Below are 18,679 nucleotides of genomic sequence, written 5' to 3' on the forward strand. Positions count from 1 at the left end.
ACACATTTCATGAATTAATAGCTGTTTGCAGTTAGTTATAAAACTATTTAAAAGAGGGAAAAAAAACTTTATAAAACTATTGTTTGAATTGTAAAATTTTGTTTTACCGAAATCTCACAATGACAATTAATTACTCTATTCTTATCTCATCTTAGGCATATGACACAAATGATCAACATCTGAAAAATAGTTAAAGAATTTAAGGATGTCTTTGTTGTCTTATGTATCAAAAGTTTTTTTTTTTTTTATTATGATAGAAAATCATAAACTTTAAATCACTGATCCGTTTGGTTTATTTATTTGGCCGAGTAATAACGTTGAACCTAGCAAAGAAATACAAGTCGAAAATGGAGAGGACGAATCAAATCCTGCCACGTAAGATTTTATGGGAAATTCTTGTTTGGATGGGTTTGTTTTCAAGTCCAACCATCCCCCTTATTTAACAAAACATTCACCCATGACACCTCCCATCCTATTGTATCTTATCTGATGCTGATACTTCATCAAAATCTTCTCTATTATTTTATTGTTGCTTTTAATACATCATCTCATCCCAGATACACATCAAGAAAAAAAGGATGCCCAATACAATCAAAGCTCAGGGGAGATGAACTTACTATAACACGTGGTCCACTGTCATGATGTGAACACTATCAACTTGACTCATATATCTTAACCACAACACGTATATACAGCCCACAACACGTATATACAATATTATGGGATACTAATGGTGTTTGGATAGTGTTTTTTTTTTTTTGGATGTTTTTACACAGATTAAAAAAATTTATTTTTTAACATTAATTAACAATAAAATTTACTCCAAAGGCAATGTAGAAAAAAAATAATTAATTTATTCTTAAAATCTGAAAAAATTATTTATTTTGGACCGTAAAAAAATGTCAAAAACACTTATTGTGAATGGGACGGAGTAATATTTAATTTGTTATCTTTCATTTATACAAGTACTGAATAGCTTTGTCTACGAAGGCGCAAAGGGAAAGAGGTGAAGCCACCTTCTTTTAAGGGTTACGCTCAATTGACACCTCTCCGTCAAAAAAATTATATTGTGTAGCTAAATATTTTTTTATGTTTATGTATATATAATATATATTGCGTCCCTTGCTTCCGCAAAATTTTAATTTTTAATATTTTAATTTCCTTTAATAAAAATTTTGACTCTACCATTTCGATCGGATAAAAAGAAATAATATTTTTTATTAATATTTTCTATGGAAATATTAATAATAAAACATTAATATGTGGATACAGAGTTCCATTATCCACTAATTATAAAACAATCAAGTAGTATAAAGTATCCTTGTATTCATTTAGCATGACAAGCAATCTCGCACCACAACATATAGATACACAAAGTGTAATAATCTGATAAAAATTATTCAATATATGTTATATATTTCTAAAATCTAATATTTTACCTATACGATTGACCACTCTTACCAACCATATCACTGGCATACAATTTACACCCCCACCCCCTTCTCCGCCCCCGCCCCCAAAACTAAACAACAAATATACGTGACCCCATGCATATGACTTATGAGCACACACTATTCAAATCCTCCCCCAACCCATCATATTTGAATCTTCCCACGGTCACTTAAACTTATTGGCTTCTGGTTGACCCACAACACCCACATCTCAATTTCTTCAAAAACCATAAAAATTTGCATGACCAGTTGTATTTTATTTTCATATAATAAAACATTAATTATTGCAGCCGCTGCAAAACTTGGGATCAGAGTTTCTTATATATATATATATATATATATATATATATGTATTCAACGACTTCATCAATCAGCAACCCTATTCATATTTCTTTAGCTCTCTTTCTCCTATATATCATAACTTCCTCTCTTTTGCAAAATTAACCATATTCTTGAATTTACATCTTACAACTAGATCTGTCCTAAATTTCCCATCAAACAGAACAAGAAATTCAATGGATGGAAGTTGTTGCATAGAACAAGAGAGCACAACTAGTGACTCTCCATCAATTGCTCCAACATTAATATCAACTAGATTGTCTCGAATGGGAAGTGGAACTAGCAGCGTAATAATAGACGCAGAATTAAATTGCGGCATAGAAGCAGAGTCTATTAAAAAGTTGCCGTCTTCACGATTTAAAGGAGTTGTCCCTCAACCAAATGGCCGATGGGGCGCACAAATCTACGAAAAACATCAAAGGATTTGGTTAGGTACTTTCAACGATGAAGATGAAGCAGCCAAAGCTTACGATGTCGCAGCGCAACGCTTCCGTGGAAAAGACGCTGTCACAAATTTCAAGCCATTGTTTGATAGTGAAAAAGAGGAGATTGAAATTTCCTTCTTGAATTCTCGTTCTAAGGCTGAAATTGTTGACATGCTTCGTAAACATACGTATTATGACGAACTCGAACACAGCAAGAAAGTTTATAGTTTTAACAAGAATGGCAAAAGGACATGTTGTGAAGATGGGGTAGTGACTTCATTTGCTGTAGAGAAATTGAGCAAAGCTCGTGAATTGATGTTCGAAAAGGCGGTAACGCCAAGTGATGTGGGAAAGCTTAATAGGCTAGTGATTCCAAAACAACATGCGGAGAGATACTTCCCTTTGGAAAATAATTCCAAAGGGATGTTATTAAATTTGGAAGATATGAATGGGAAAGTGTGGAGATTTCGATATTCATATTGGAATAGTAGCCAAAGTTATGTGTTGACTAAAGGGTGGAGTCGTTTTGTGAAGGAGAAGAACTTGAAGGCTGGATATATTGTCAGTTTTGGAAGATCTAATGGAGTTGATAAGCAGCTTTATATTGACTGGAAGGCTAGAATATCCAGTACTACTCCTGTTTTGGATAAATTACAAGTTCAAGTTCAGCCAGTAAAAATGGTGAGATTATTTGGAGTGAATATATGCAAAGTACACGATGTTAATAATATTGTTGTTGAAAATAACCTCAGTAGTTGTAATGGTGGCAAAAGAATGAGGGAGATGGAGTCGTTGGCATTTGAGTGTAGAAAGAAACAAAGGGTTATTGATGCCTTGTGAACACTTAGGAGTAGTATTCTTCTTTTATTTGAAACTTTTTTTTCTTTTTTTCCCTTTGTTTTTGTACTTCAAGATGGCTTTTAGATGTTCCAATTGCTAACTTTCAACTGTATATTAGTATTAGAGATGTTAAAGAATGGCTCAAAAGTAGAGCTCAACTATGGTGAAAAGAGAGATGAAAAGAGGAAATGGAAATATAGAGAAAAAAATTTACTTCACATGAGTCTCTTATGTTCAGAATTTTGAACTTTCCTTTTTTCTTTATGTCTTTCAAGTTCCAAGAGTTTGTGAAATTTCATGCTTTACTTTTTGTGAGTATTGTTGCTTTGCAAAAGTATGTCTATGATTCCTTACATATTATAATTTATAACCCCTCTCCTTGTTTTTGGCTAAGGTCTAGTTATAGTAATTTTAATTTTAAAACTTAAAGTTGCTGCAAATAACCTGTTAAAGTGTAAAAATTAACTACTTTCACGACGGTGTACATACATCAATTAAATTCAATATATTAACCTAATCATAAATTGGAACATGATAAATCACATTGAGTTATCATGTGGAGTAATATGCATGATTCTTCATGATCTTGCTTCTCAAATATTCGATAGGACGTACAGATTCATGCACTGAATTTAATTCAGAACTAACCTATTATATGAGGAATCTTTTATTTTGTAACAAATATTTAACTAATGGAAAAAAGGGTGTAAATTCTGTCTCCCTGCTTTTTGAAACTCTTTAATATCTGGTATTGTCAACAATATCTGGTTGTTGTTGCATGGAGATTTTCGATTATTTATTAGCTGCATTTGACTAGTTAACCAAGGGCTAAAAAAGTACTCCCCGTTCACTTTTACTTGTCCACTATACTACATCAAGAGAAATAAAACCTTTTTTCTTGCTTTACCTTTATCATTAACTACTCATTTTCCAAGACTTTTGAAAATACTATCATTATTATGGGTAAAAATTGTAAAATATATAACTTTATTTATTTTTTCTTAAAAAGAGTGCAAAGTCAAAAGTGGACAACTAAAAATGAACGGAAGGAATAATTAATTACTAGTAGTAAATTAATAAATCATTAATGTGAACTTGTTTGGCTAATGTCAACAACAATGTGCTATCCTACACACAGCTAGTCAACTTTATATTGTGATGAACAAAGAAAATGGATCTGGAATTTGAAAAATGGAACTGTCAAAAGATCAGAGCTGCGACTTTTTGTCTTCATGATTATTGAGTGGCACCTCAGCTGAAGTCAATATATTTTTAATTTCATGTATTTTCTTGGAATCTCCCATGGTTAGAGAGGCTCAAGTTCACCACGTTCTTAAAATTAATAATGGCATAAACTTGTGAATTTAATTACTTCTACACTTATTTTTCAAATTGTTGAAGAAGCTTAAACTCGTCACTTCTAAGTTAGCCAAATAAAAAGGAAAAATGCAAAGAAAATAACTAGCAGCCTATTTGGCCAAACTTATAAAATCAATTATTTTGAAAAATGCTTTTCTCAACTTTTTAAAAAAGTAATTTTGGTGAAAAATTATTTGTGTTTGGCTATATTTTGAAAAGCACTTTTGAGCAAAGATTAGTGTTATCAAACTTGTAAAAAGTATTTATAAATTTATTTTTCTCAAAAGTATTTTTTCAAAAAAATATTTTTAAGGAGAACTTATTTTTTCTTCTCAAAATCTGCTTTGTCTTATAATCAAAATTATTCTTTTTCCTTCTAAAAGTTTGGTGAAACGACTTAACTTTGAAAAAATAATATTTTTAGCAACAAAAAAAATACTTTTCACTAAAAATAAGCTTGTCAAAAAAACACTGGCTGTAAAGACAATTTTACTTCTAGGTTGCAGGAGACAGACTTATCTGAGGCGTGCACCACGATTTAACAGGCAAAAAGTTGCTGTACAGCATGTTTGTCCATTCCATGTTATATATTTGTTCACATTTTTTTTGCTTTTTGATTTTCGACAACCTTAAGAAGATAAGGGAAGAAAGATAAACATGTCAGGTAACAGATAATAGAGCCTGTCGGCAATAAAGTCTTAGCAGAACGGCAGAACCTCAGGTACTAAAGTTGGAACTCTTATTAAACGTGGATATATTTTAAATACGTGAATATATTTGAAACATTCATACTGTCATTTCCACAAAAACTAAACCTATAGGGCTGATTTGAGTTGATGGGCTCTCATATGTATTGTGGGTTATGGCCCATGTTTGTGTTCTACGCTTTCAAATCATTGAAATAGTCACCATTTTGCTTCAATACTGAAAGTTTGTCCTGCGTCATGCCATGGCCATGTCCTGCCACGTCCGACGCCGTGCCATGGCCACGCCCTGCCATGTCTTGCGTCCTGCCATGTCCTGCGTCCTACCATGGCCATGTCATGCCACGTCCGACGTCGTGCCATGGCCACGCCCTGCCATGTCCTGCGTCCTGCCATGTCTTGCGTCGTGCAATGGCCATGTCCTGCCACGTCCGACGTCGTGCCATGGCCACGCCCTACCATGTCCTGCGTCCTGCGTCCTGCCGTGGTCATGCCCTGCCACGTCCGACGTCGGGCCATGGCCACGTACGACCACGCCCTGCCATGTCCCGTCATGTCCTGCGTCGTACCATGGCCATGTCCTGCCACATCCGACGTCGTGTCATGGCCACGCCCTGCCATGTCCGACGTCGGGCCATGGCCACGTACGACCACGCCCTGCCATGGAAAGTTCCAGCATAATATACTAGAGATTTGAGCACTTGTGTATGAACTTCCAGCATATTATGTTGGAACTCAATCACATTATGAAATTTCAGCATGTTATATATGCTGGAAGTTCACATGTAAAAAATTCGAACTCCATGAAAAATGGTAAAATTTCTATTACTTTTGAAATTGTGGCTACTTTTCAATTATTACTTGTAAATCTGACTATTTTTTAATTTTACCCATTTTACTTGGGCAAAGTCCCAAGATGGATTACTCTACAGTTCAACTATACAATATTGAAGAAACTTTTACACTATTTGACAAATAAAGACCCCTAATTACTAGAGATAGGTTAAGCAAGTGTGGAATTACTACCGATGTATCTTGTGTCATGTGTGGCTAAGCACATAAAAACATATCCCACTTGTTATTTGAATGTACTGTAGTTGCTGATGTTTGGAACAAAATTCTAGGGCGGCAAGGGATAACAAGGCAAGCACAGGCAAGAAGAACTACTATGGGCTATGTAGAATGACAAAGGGCCCAATGTAAATGCTAAGATATTTCGAATGACACTAGAATGTTGCATCTACTATGTGTGGCAAGAAAGGAACCAAAGGATCTTCCAGAACTGTACAAGGACTACTGCTATGCTCACCAGAACTATTGTTCAGGAGGTACAAATCAGGGGAAGTCTTGAGGCCAAGTATGCATAAAAGATTAAGCTAGCGTTTGGCCATAGATTCCCAAATTTGTTTTGAAAATTCTGATTTGGGTGAAGTTTGATTTGAAGATGAAAATGTGTTTGGACATGATTTTTCAAAACATATTTTATTTTTTATTTGAAAAAACATGAAACATGACTTATACCCACAAGTTTCAAAAACTATCACAAATACCCAATAGTACCAAACAAACAAACTTGCTATCTTGTATATACATAACCTTCATTACTTAGATTACACATAGGAAGTCATTACTCATATTACACATAGGTAGTCATTACTCAGATTACAATCATGCCTACACCACAACGTACAACTAAAATAATTAGCATCAGCGTTTCATGCATTAGAGTACAACATAACAAAATGAAAATAATAGTTAGCTCAATTTTTCTTTAAGTCGTTAAACCATTCGACTTGATTTTTTTCGGTCATATGAACGAATATCTTGCGAAAGCTGGGGTTAAGCAAGAAAGGCACTGCTGGTGAAAATTTTTCGTCAGCTAAACCATGTTTTTGCAAGACAAATTGCAAGTGGGTAGTCACAACTTCCTCTGAGTAGATATCAATCTCAGTTTCTTTCGAGAGCAGATATAAAGAAAGAAGCAGGAACAAGAGCAGAAATTGAGGTGATTATTTAAATGTGGGCTCTTTTACAAACTATAAAAGTTTGGGGTAATATTTAAAAAAAATTAGAAATGTAATGGTTATGTTTTGGCCCAAAATCAGCAATTAAGGTGATTTGGGATTTAGGATTTGGGATCTTGCCAAAATATGGGCAAAATCTATGGCCAAACATGTGTTTGCCAAATAAATTCCAAATTTATTTTGGCAAAACTATGGCCAAACGGGTCCAAAGAGAGTTGGACTTCTATCCTATCTAAGGATAGGATTAGAAAACTAGTAGCATAGAAGCAGTAGTTGGTAGAGTACCCTAGTACTGGTGCTTAATGCCCAGCACTAATATTTAATTTTGCTTAGCTATACGTTGTACAATTTTTTTGAGGTGATAAATAAAATTTTACTTACAAAAAAAAAAGAGTACATTTTCAACTAATTACCCAACATAACAATACTTTTCAAAATATAGCAAATTAGAGAAATAAGGAATCCTTGATTTTAGGCTCATAGCTTTATCTCTAACTCCAGTCGCCCATCCCTCGTCCCTATCTTCGGCCACCACTGTAACTCTGATCACCGTCGTCTTCTTTGCAAATCGTCGAAGTTGGTAGTGGAGTTGCTTTCTCCTCCTCTTAATTCTTTGTGATGCACTTGGCGACTAAACATAATGGTTTCCTACATTACATATTACGAGTCACCTTCTTTTGTTATTCGAATTAAAAATAGATGTATGGTCTTTGAGTCCCTAAAGAACCTGGAGAACAGATCTGCTCAAATCGAGAATGCAATATTTCTTTCTTTTTTTTCTTTTTATGGAAGTTATTTTTTTGTTTTTTTGGTGGAGTAGGTGGTGGTTATGGTAATTTGTTGTGGTGGTGGTTATAGTGGTTCTGCGGTGGTGTTTTGAAGGTGGAAATGAATGTATGTATGGTGTATCTCACTGTATGTTTAATGTATGTGTGGTGTGTATTTGGTATATATCGGATGTATATATCACTGTACATACAAAGACATACCCACAAGGCCAAATATATAAACAACCCATGGCATCATTTTTTATTTTGACACTCTATCTCAACTTTGTTCCATTTTGGCCCTCCAACCCTATTTCTTATGTTTTATTTTAACACAAAAGTTGAAACCATTGCAAACAATATAGCGCGTGTGTATACATAAATTTGAGGTGTAATAAATATCCAATTAATGTTGCCACCTATTTTTTTCATCCATGTCAAACGGGTCAATACTAAAATACCGAACCCGATCATATTTGGATAAAATTAAGGCCGCTTCTTATTTTCTCTCTATCACAAATCTCTACCCGACTAATAGTACCCTAAGTTCCTTCCCAAATTCATAATCGCACATGATGAACCCATCGATTATCAGTGGTTTCTTCATCATTTGAAGGCGAGAATCACATTTCATCAACTATTTCTTCATATTCATCACATATTTCTTCATATTCATCAACATTCGAGACTGATTTGAAGAGTAGTTTTGATTGTTGTTGGTTTTTTGTAGCTTTGTTACTTCTGAAAGTTGCAAACTTAAGTTGTGTATTTTGAAAGAGTTGGTTTTGTATAAAGAATGAAACTTTGGCATCTGATAACTGAAGTGTTATGTTGTTTGGCAACTGATTTGTGCTTTATTTGAACTTTATTCAACTCTTGCAATAGTTGGTTTTGTGTAAAGAATGAAACTTTGGTATCTGGTGTTTGAGACTTTTTTAACAATATGAACCTTTTTGTGTTTGTTATTGTTTGAGGCCTGTCAATCAGAAGCTTAAAAGGTTCATTCTTCTGCAATTTACTACGCAACATTCCTATGAAATAAACCCACAAAAAAATTAATCAGATTAAATAAATGAACAACAAAATTGCAAAAGCTTGAAGTTTTCTGGATGGCGAGGTACGAAATCGACAGATGAAAGCTTTAGAACTTTAAGAATGGCGATAGGACAACAGTAAATGGGGAAGGAAGTTGGAGGATTAAATATGGGGCCAATAGTAATTAGAAGGAATTTTGCCAAAAAGAAAATCTGCCTCACGCGTCTACCAGGTGAGGCAACTCACACTATGTGACTAGTCAGCTTTTGTGTTAAAGTGATATATAAGAAATATGGTTGGATGGCCAAATTGGAACAAGATTGAGATAGAGTGTCAAAATGAAAAATGATTACCAAGTTGAATTGGTTGTTTATGTATTTGGCCTACCCACAATAAACGAGTGTGTATATCACTTGTATGTTGGGTATTGTCAGGTGTATGTCTTGTATGAGCTGCTTATGTCAATGTAAATCACTGTATGTCATATGTATGTCAAGTGTATACATTAACATACATATGATATACAATGATATATAAGTGTACATGGAAAGAAGAAGTTGTGGCAGTCATATGAAAGAACTCTGAAAAAAAAAAGAAAATTTCAGTGAAGAAAAAAGCAATGGACAGAGTTATTTAATTTTCCGGCGAAGCTCCAGCAGTTTTGTGGCGGAGTAGCAGTGATCGGTGGTGGTAGAGAAGCATCAGAGCAGAGGTCGCGACCAGTAGGTGGATAGGAACAACGACGGCTAGGGTTTGTGCGAGGGGGAAGATAAGAAGAAAGAGAAATCTCTAATTTTTGTTGGAAGGTTGTATATGTTTTTTCTTCCTTTTAATGAGTCACGATTTTATTGCCACTTTTGAAGAAGTTACAATTGAAGGAGGGTATATCCATGCCTTCTTTACAAGAGTAGATAGAGGCAAGCAACTAGTAGTAAAATAACTAACACTTCCTCTAAAACGAAACAACAAAATGTGGCAATAAAGCTGGTATATCAAGGCGGCTCATATATAAGCTTGTTTGATTTTATCTTCTTGATTCGAAAAGTAGGAAGATTTCATCTATCGGTGTTAAGAAGACCTTTAACTTGACGAGGTAAGGTATCAAAATTAGTGTTAATATAAACAGCACCTGCCTTGTGGCTCAAGGAAGTCATTCTATCAGCCACTATGTTTGCTTCCCTGAAGTAATGTCTAATGATTATCCATTATTATGCACCAAAGTTTTTAGCTGTCTCATATTGTTTGCAATCCTCCATGGAGAAGGCCAGGTACCAGTGACGCAATTTTGTAAGAGTAGTGAATAGTTTCACCAATGAAAAGATTGTGACCTTTTTGAATGCACCAATTTATGCCAAATAATAGTGCACAAGCTTCTGCCCAGTTGCTTGTACATTGATCCAAAGATTTGGAGAATGCCATCATGAAATTACCCATGCAATCTCTAATTACACCTCAAACACCACATTCTCGATCCACACAAGATCCAACACTATTGAGTTTAACAAAAAGGATGGGAGGTCTAATCCATTTGACAGCAGTGATAGAGAACCTCATTGAGAGAGATGTTACTTAGGGTCTTTCCATACCATATTTGGCACTGCATCTTGATCTCCATAGCTCCCATAAAATGAAAGGAAGAAAGAATTTTAAGAACATAGGAAATGACAGAGTTCATAGTTCTCAGATTCCTGCAATTAATAATAAGTTCATATTTATACTCCTGAAAGTAACTCCAAGAGCACCAGCAAAGTACTTCCAGATTGTTTGAGCATAGTTGTCTTCGCAGAAGAGGTGCTCAACAGTCTCAACACTATTGGTTATTCATGTGTTTAAACAACATGAACAAAAAGCAGGAATATTGATACCAAACCTATTGATCTTGTCATCAGTAGGCAATCTGTTATGGACTGCCCTCCAGGCTAAGAATGACATTTTGAAAGGGATGTCATTATGCCAAATTTTGGACTAGGATTGTGTTAGTATAGTCCTTCCTTCACGTAAAAACTTCTTGATTCGAGCACTTTGCCAATGAGATAAGAAATTGCTCCTTAGCGGGTGAGTTCTATAAGTTTTGTTTTTGTCGTTCTATAAAAATTATTTCAACCTTCGGTGATTTTTGTCTTGTTTTTTATATGGTTTTCGAAGAATTGTTTTTCGTTTTTAGAATAATTGATTCTGAAGTTTATTCTTAGAAGAATAAATCACAAAACTCCTTAAGATTTTGAGACTTTCGTGCGTATGATGAAACAAATTGGTTGTGATTGACAGAACAAATTGACATGCTATTCAATATATTTCCAAATTTTTATTGGGAAAAAGGCCAAAACTTATTCTGAAAAGTTGATTTGAAACAACAAAAAAGTTAACGCTAGTCCGTGGGCCTGAGCTTACATAATGTTTGGTGTTTCTCAAATCTTGTAGATCTGCATACAAAAACTAACAAGGACAATGGAACTGAATTATAGGGATCATCGCTTCATGGGTATCACCTTTTCAATTCTATATATATATATATATATATATATATATATATATATATATATATATAAGTTGGTGATTGTTAAAGCATTTGCAAGTGAAAAAGATTTGCAAATAACTAGCTGTTCAAAAATAATAAAAGTTCATACAAATTCTGGTGGAAAGTCAAAATAATGTTGACGGATACTTGCATTAGAAAAGAAGGGTGATACTTCTAAGTTCTAACTGTTATAAATCGTAGTACTAGCCTAGAAGGGAAGCAAAAACACTTTCTTTTTTACTTTAATTTCTATTGTACAACCCAATGGTATGCTTTCTAGATATATATACATGCAAGGAAACATTATTTGTTAACTTTAAATAGAAATGTTGAAATAATAAATCGTCTAGTAAAGTACATAGGTTTTCCTTTTGTGTGAAATTATGTTAATTTGATTCTTTCGATATATAACAGTATGTCTTTGACCCTTTAAAATTTCCTTCTTTCTCTTTGCTCATCAGCAATTTTCGATACAAAGAGTTATGCTTAAAGATAAACTAAATCTTAACATTATAACTTTGAAATCAGTTAAATTTTTTTTTACTAATTCCTTAATTTCTTTTGTTAAACTATGGAGGAAATCCGAATATAATGACTTAAAAAAGAAGATATCTTTATATTAGAACAAATATAAAATAAATTCTCCTCATCCTTTAAAATCTTTTGCGCATGACTCCAATATTGGATGCAAAATCTAAAGTCACAACAATGTATCTGAGGTATACGGGGAAGGATTTATTTCTTTATTAAGCTTAGCTAAATTGGATCAATATTGATTATTTTTAAGAATTTACACTTTTTCTTATGTATTTCATAAGTATTTATGTAATTTTTTAAAGTCATGTACTCCATGTATGAGGTACACATACAATAAGTTGTTCTTCTGTATATAGTTTTTATTGATTGACGCGGTAAATACATGCAACACACGTACACTAAAACTATTATATATAAAACAGGGAATTGAAAAGCTGATGTGGCACATCTCTTTGACTTTCATTCACAGTTATCTTTTTTCTGGTTTTTTTTTGATTTTTTCACCTTACTTTAATGTAATTATTTAATTACTCAATATGAATTATAGCCTTCTTGATAGCTTCAACAATTTCTATCATAAATGAAATAAGGGGAAGGAAATTGATTCTATTGTAACTCTTATTAAAGGTACGTTACTTTTTCTTTTTGCAATTACTCAATATTTACCACCTCTTTAGTACCTATCATAATTATAACTTCTAAGACCATGATCTTCATTTTAGTAATAATAAATATGGCAGCCAAGAGTCAATCCCCTTCAAATAGTCTTTCTGCTCTCAACTAATTTTTTCATTCCTCTTGACATCAAGTCAATTCCTTTGGACTCTTTTTTCCCCTTTTTTTGTTCTTTATCTTTTTGTAATATTTTGGCCTAGAACATTATTACTTTGTAACACTATTCATCCTACTTTTGTTTTTCGGAAATCGTTGATGTATTGATTTCCTGATGATAATTGTTTTGTTCTCTTCAAATTTTCTGATTTGGTGGATATAATTTTCTTAATCCTGTTTTTGTATTTTACTAATTTATTAATATGTTGTTTTGTAGCAGATTATTATGGTTTTCAATTGATGTTGCTCTCTTCTTCTTTGCATCGTTCTATTTTTGGACATGGAAGTGAAAGTTCCTATTTGATCTTTAATGGGTATGAATTGAAGTGAAAGATAGTTTGTAAGGGTATTATAATCTCTAATGCCAATTGTCTTATGTTTCTTTTTGAAATAATTTATGCATCTTATTTTCTCTATTTCGAAATATATAAATAGCCGGAATACTTTGATGCCTTTTATGTATTTTACTAGATTTTGTAAGAATATTTGTTTGTTTGTTGCTAAGATTAAGAACTATATCAATAATAGTATGTGCAAATATTGTTTTAAGATAAGTTTTACCGGAAAATACTTAATTTACTGAAGTATAGTTCTACCAGGTCAAATGAGTTTGGGGATTGTTTCCTACTTAGCATTTGGACCGTTTGATGCTTTTTTTTTTTAAGAATGGTAACAGTTGCTCTTTTTACTCCTATTTACAAGATTGTTATAGTGATATTTTAGGCGCACATAATTTTCCTTTGGTATGTAATAACGATAATAATATTACTTTCTTTTACCATTTCTTTAAAAAAAATTCTTAAACTAAATTGATTTTGCTCTCAACTACTGATTAAAGAAAGACGGAAATTTTTTTGTCTGTCACTCCTATTCAAATATTTGCAATAGCGGCTGCATTTTAGATAAAATATATGTCATTGTGTCAATCTTTATAAATGAATAGTATAATCTTTAAACTTTGGCCTTATGAGACATTGCAAAGAGAGATATGATAAATATTATTGGTAATTAGGATTTGGGAGCACATATTTTGAGTAGAAAACTAATTATGGATTATATTGGTTCAATTTTACTGAAGGAATAGTCTTTTTCTAAGAAAACGAAAAGAAAAGGAACTTAAAATTCATTAAGAAATAGGGAAATTCTCTTTAAAAGGGGAAGTAAATGTAATACACATAAAGAAGCTTTTATTCTAGAGCATAAATTGATGTACTTGGAGCATTAATATCAAATTAGACACTTGATCTAAAGAAGTGAAGTTGTAAAAGTTCATCTGAATAGGTTTTATAGAATGATTATCATTGATAGGCTATCCCACAAACATAAGTATTAGACTCCAAAACCTTATTCAACTCATCGTTTCTACTCTCAATCAAAGAATTAAGTTGCCAAAAGAGAATCCTCTGAAATGGGCTGAGCAAACCAAAGAAAGGACATGTATTGGGCTGGTTTAGCGTAAGAAGTCAGATACATGTTTAATGCAGTATTTGGTGATGTTTTGAGATCAATAGACTGTGATGAAGCAGGGTGAAGAGAAAGCAGGAAAAATGAAATGAGATAGAGGATACATTAGCTTTCTATTTGTTTTCCTTAATCCAATTCATATACTGATTTAAATAGTTGTTTTATTTAATCTGAGATGTCTTTCACATACCTTTTCTCAAAAAGTTTGTGTTGAATATTATAAGAATTGGAAAAAGGATAGTAGTAAACATTAATTTTATTAACATTAAAATAAGTTCATGTTTATTTTTTTTCCCGACTGCGCCAAGCGCGGACAAGTACACTAGTGTATATCTAAAGCCAACATAATCCTAGACTGAAACCTACTTACAAGCCAAATAGGTCGACAACATTTGTGTAGTCTCCTGCATTGCCACCGGAAAAAAACATAAGTACTGAGGAGATCATTCAGTCACACATACTTCATTCAGATGCATTCATGGCTCTCCTTATCAAAGACTGAAAAGCTGTGAAATCTCCATTGGGGCAAGTTTATTAGGTTCACACAGCACCAAAATTTGGGAATTTACACTCAATAGAAGAGCTCTAAAAGTAAAATTTCACCTTTTTGAGACACTCAAATGACGAAGGATGCCTGCAAAGGTTATGCATTGTTGTCCTGCTCCCAAAATTTATCCATTGTATGTTTAGATTTTGAAAACAAGTGTTCTTTCCCACTTTTGTGGCTGATAAGGTATGGGGCTAACAATCTTGACACCTTGAGGTACAGGCAGTTCATCATGCATGAGAATCTTTTCATGCCAGACAAACTCATTTTCACGTTCACACTTCCGGAGCCGTCCAGTCAAGTCATCAATCAATTGCTTACGAACTAGTCTCCAAGACTCTTCTCTTGGTATATGCTTTTCTGCATTTTGTATCACATGCCGAAGAGCTCCAATAGCAAAGCCTATTTGCCCCTCAATCTTAAGACTCTCTGCTAGATACTTGTAACTGAGTAACTCATGTAGCATTTTAGAAGTTATAATATAATCCTGCATAGAACAGAAAATCGGCCCAAAGACATGTTAAGTTCCATCTTGCAGTAGAAAGGCGAGGGTGGGAAGGAGGCAACGATGCTTATAAATTAACTACGTTAAGAAACAAAACTTTGGCATTGAAATTGTTCTCATCATACTCAAAATCCCAAAAGAGAGTGCCTATGAGCAAGCAACGAGTAAAAAGCAAAGTTTCCATTGCCAAATGTACCATGAGAATTGTTATATGTCCTGTACTCCAACAAGGTACAACGATAAGGATTTTCTACATTTACGACAGAAAATATGGCAATTCCTGGTTGCAGCTTCAGGTGAAAAAGGTAGTAAACTTGCCTTAGGCTGCTCTAATTTAGCTTCTTTGATATATCAACTATATGGTTAAAAATTACCATGAGCTTCGGCTTTCTACAGCTGTGCATTGTTTCTCATGAACTTCTAAACGAGACTATGTCACAAACCTTTGCACGCCACACATTATTAGGGCAAATTGATTAGAGCATAATATCTTTTTCTGCTATTTCTCCTCCATCAGCGAAATTTTATTGCTTGCCTTATGGTTCTATATTACTAAACTGATATCCTGGTATTTCAAGGACTAAAAACTCCACTTGGGTGGACCATCTACTAGCTGCCTAAGTTTAGAGAAAAATATACTAGGGAAACAACTTCTGACTAAATTGATGAATAAAACATTTCCAGCAAGAATTTTATCCTTTATAATCCATGCATTGACAGATAAATTATAAATACAAAAAGGAACCAAAGAAATAGGAAAGAAGTAGATCAACAAGCCATACCATTAAGCAAGATGAAATGTCATTGCACTGCTTGGTGGCCGAATGCAAGGTATGAATAGCTTCTTCAAGAAATTTACAAACACCATAGTGCAGCTTCGCCAAGAGTCCTCCAGTATTCCCTTTTTGCTCTGCCTTCCTCACACTCACAGCCTAAATTTTTTGGAATTGTCCAACATCACGTATAACAAAAAACAGAACGTATTGATGCTCATATTCTAATGAACGAAATATAGATATTATCATTGTAGGAAAGCTTGAGCAGAAAATTAAAACAAGATAAACGATTAAGACCAACCTGTGCCTCAGCTAAGCAAACAAGGGTCACTGCAGTACAAACACTGATTACAGATTCTGGTGGCCTTTCTTGTGCCAATGCAGGCTGTAAACAGGGAAGGACATCCTGAGCTATATGATGGTAAACTCCTGCAGCTTTTCTGAGAAAGGAGGCTGATTGAACTAAATCTGCACGACGTAAGGGAGGAGTAAATAATATATTTACATGATATATGGATCTCACATGGTGTGCTACAACTTCTCACATAACGGACAGATATTTCTCACATGCCTGTTGACAGAACTTCAAGAGCTCGATCTCGAAACAATGCACCAAGAACGAAAAGTGTCATTGCAAGTTCAGAATGAAAATTATCCATCTGATAAAATTTTGGACCGTTAAGTTGAAAAAAGGATGATGAAGTGAGAGCACTGCTCCACCTAATCTTTAGGTCAGAAATCCATCGAACCATCTTGGGGTTGTCACCAACTAAATTTACATGGTGCATCAAGTTTCCCAAAAGTGGCAAATACTGTTCCACCTTCTGTATATTCTGCATTTGAACCAAAAATGAATATGAGAAACTTTCACATGTTATTCATTGCTCTGAAAGGTTAAATATCTGCTGGTGTGTATTGAAGGCCATCCAACCCCTTTTGTCCAGTTAATTAGTGACACAGAATGTTATTATCACCACGTTACTGCATTAGTAAGCAATATATTATACAGAGAGTATACCATGTCAAGGACGCAAATACGGATGTAAAGAGTCTTATTGAAACTAGATTTTCATGGATTTTTAATAGCACATGAAACAAGATGACTAGTCACCTGTTCACATCGAGAAGTCAACCCCCCAGACATTTCCCTGGCAATAGCCTCTGTCACAAAGCTATTTTGATTGATAGATTCAATAGCTCTCCTTCTGGAGCTCAACTCTTTTAATTGCTCCAATGTGCCAGGATCAGCCGCCGGGAATGCGTCTTCAAACAGAACCTGTCAACATTAGCACAGAAAAACTAATTGAAAATCAAAACGCTGAGTCAATAAGAACTTTACAGCTATAGACTAAAGAGAACACATCTTTTTCTAGATTTTCGCCAATGGAACATTCTTAGAAGTCCAATTCATGATTCAAGTGTAAGGAAGTTAACATCAAACAAGTTCACTATAACATATCAATTTGAGTTTAAGTTATATACATTTGTCTGTGTTTAAACTATCGAGTCACCCAAATGATATCTACAGGTAAGTCTCCTTAAAATGTGAGATCTGTAATTTTTAAAATAAGACTGGTTACATGATACAATAAATAGAGGTGACCTGATAGTGTAAAATTCCTTACACTAACAGTATGTATAACTTAAACCCTATCAGTTTACGCAATGCTTAAGGTGGAATTGTTGTATCTACCTCCGATACCAGTGTACCCTGTGTTTAAAGAGCTCAAGAAAATACTCAAAGAAAAACTTTCAAGAGTACAAATTTCAACTTTTGACAGAAGGTTTACATATCAAAAATCACTGAGGAGAAGAGAAAATGCCTATATCTAGTCAAGCACATACTTAACAACACACACACACACAAAAAAAAAAAAATTAGTTGGCAAATTACCCCAAAATCTCTTTAGCAAATGCCCACGCGGGTCTAAGAATGAACTTCTTCCTATATGACTAACTACCATCACATTTTTGTCGTTATGCTATTGCCTGATCGTTTTGTGAAATTGTAGCTCAAACATGTATATTTACTAATTTCATACAATCTGCTAATATAACCCGATTGCAAAATACTTAATGATATTTGCAAGTTTGTCTTGTTTTGTCTATATATGTAAGAACAAAGAGGCGGTACCTGGGGAGATTTCTGCTTTGAAAGACCTTGAAAATTTATCATCATATCTTGATTCTCTCTCCTATAATTTACCGAAACCCAGTTCAATTCATGTCACTAATCCAATAGATTGCCAAGATTCTTGGGTTTTACTTCTTGAACTCAGACAATGAATTACAGCGGAAATCACACCGAAAAATGGACTATTGATTAGATATTTCAAAAGAAACTTCTGGTATTTGTGTGTAAAAAAAACTTGAGTGAAGAAACGTTGATAAATAATAGCATTGACCATAGAAGAGAGTCCACAAAATTGGAGGGTCGCTTTCAATTAAACTTCTACTCGTTTTTCCCGTTACCTTCTCTGCTAAGAATACCAATAAATTTGCGGGTGACCCGTGTGGGTTCCCGCCTGTCCAAGCCGTTCAGTTAGAGGTTAAAATA

At 34.0% G+C, this 18,679-nt stretch overlaps 2 protein-coding genes across 3 annotated transcripts; one reads left to right on the top strand and one right to left on the bottom strand.

Annotated features, from left to right (window-relative positions):
- Positions 1-1,799: 1,799 nt before the first annotated feature.
- On the top strand, positions 1,800-3,273 carry LOC107770616 (AP2/ERF and B3 domain-containing transcription factor RAV1). The gene has a single exon (XM_016589940.2). The coding sequence runs from the start codon at positions 1,967-1,969 to the stop codon at positions 3,053-3,055; it is 1,089 nt and encodes a 362-aa protein (XP_016445426.1). The 5' UTR covers positions 1,800-1,966; the 3' UTR covers positions 3,056-3,273.
- Positions 3,274-14,534: 11,261 nt separating this feature from the next.
- Positions 14,535-18,658, bottom strand: LOC107770617 (uncharacterized). 2 transcript variants are annotated; one of them, XR_001644657.2, is made up of 7 exons: positions 18,257-18,658; positions 17,234-17,398; positions 16,694-16,955; positions 16,424-16,590; positions 16,129-16,278; positions 14,898-15,328; positions 14,535-14,800 (listed from the first exon to the last, which is right to left on the bottom strand). XR_001644657.2 is itself a non-coding variant. In XM_016589941.2 (6 exons), the coding sequence occupies exons 1-6, from the start codon at positions 18,299-18,301 to the stop codon at positions 14,981-14,983; spliced, it is 1,137 nt and encodes a 378-aa protein (XP_016445427.1). In that variant the 5' UTR covers positions 18,302-18,658; the 3' UTR covers positions 14,535-14,980. The 2 variants fall into 2 exon arrangements, 1 of the variants encoding a protein (XP_016445427.1); XM_016589941.2 differs by having other exon boundaries at positions 14,535-15,328.
- Between the last annotated feature and the right edge of the window lie 21 nt (positions 18,659-18,679).

The sequence above is a fragment of the Nicotiana tabacum genome, chromosome 12 (genome assembly GCF_000715075.1).
Source record: "Nicotiana tabacum cultivar K326 chromosome 12, ASM71507v2, whole genome shotgun sequence".
In the NCBI taxonomy this organism is placed as follows: domain Eukaryota; kingdom Viridiplantae; phylum Streptophyta; class Magnoliopsida; order Solanales; family Solanaceae; genus Nicotiana; species Nicotiana tabacum.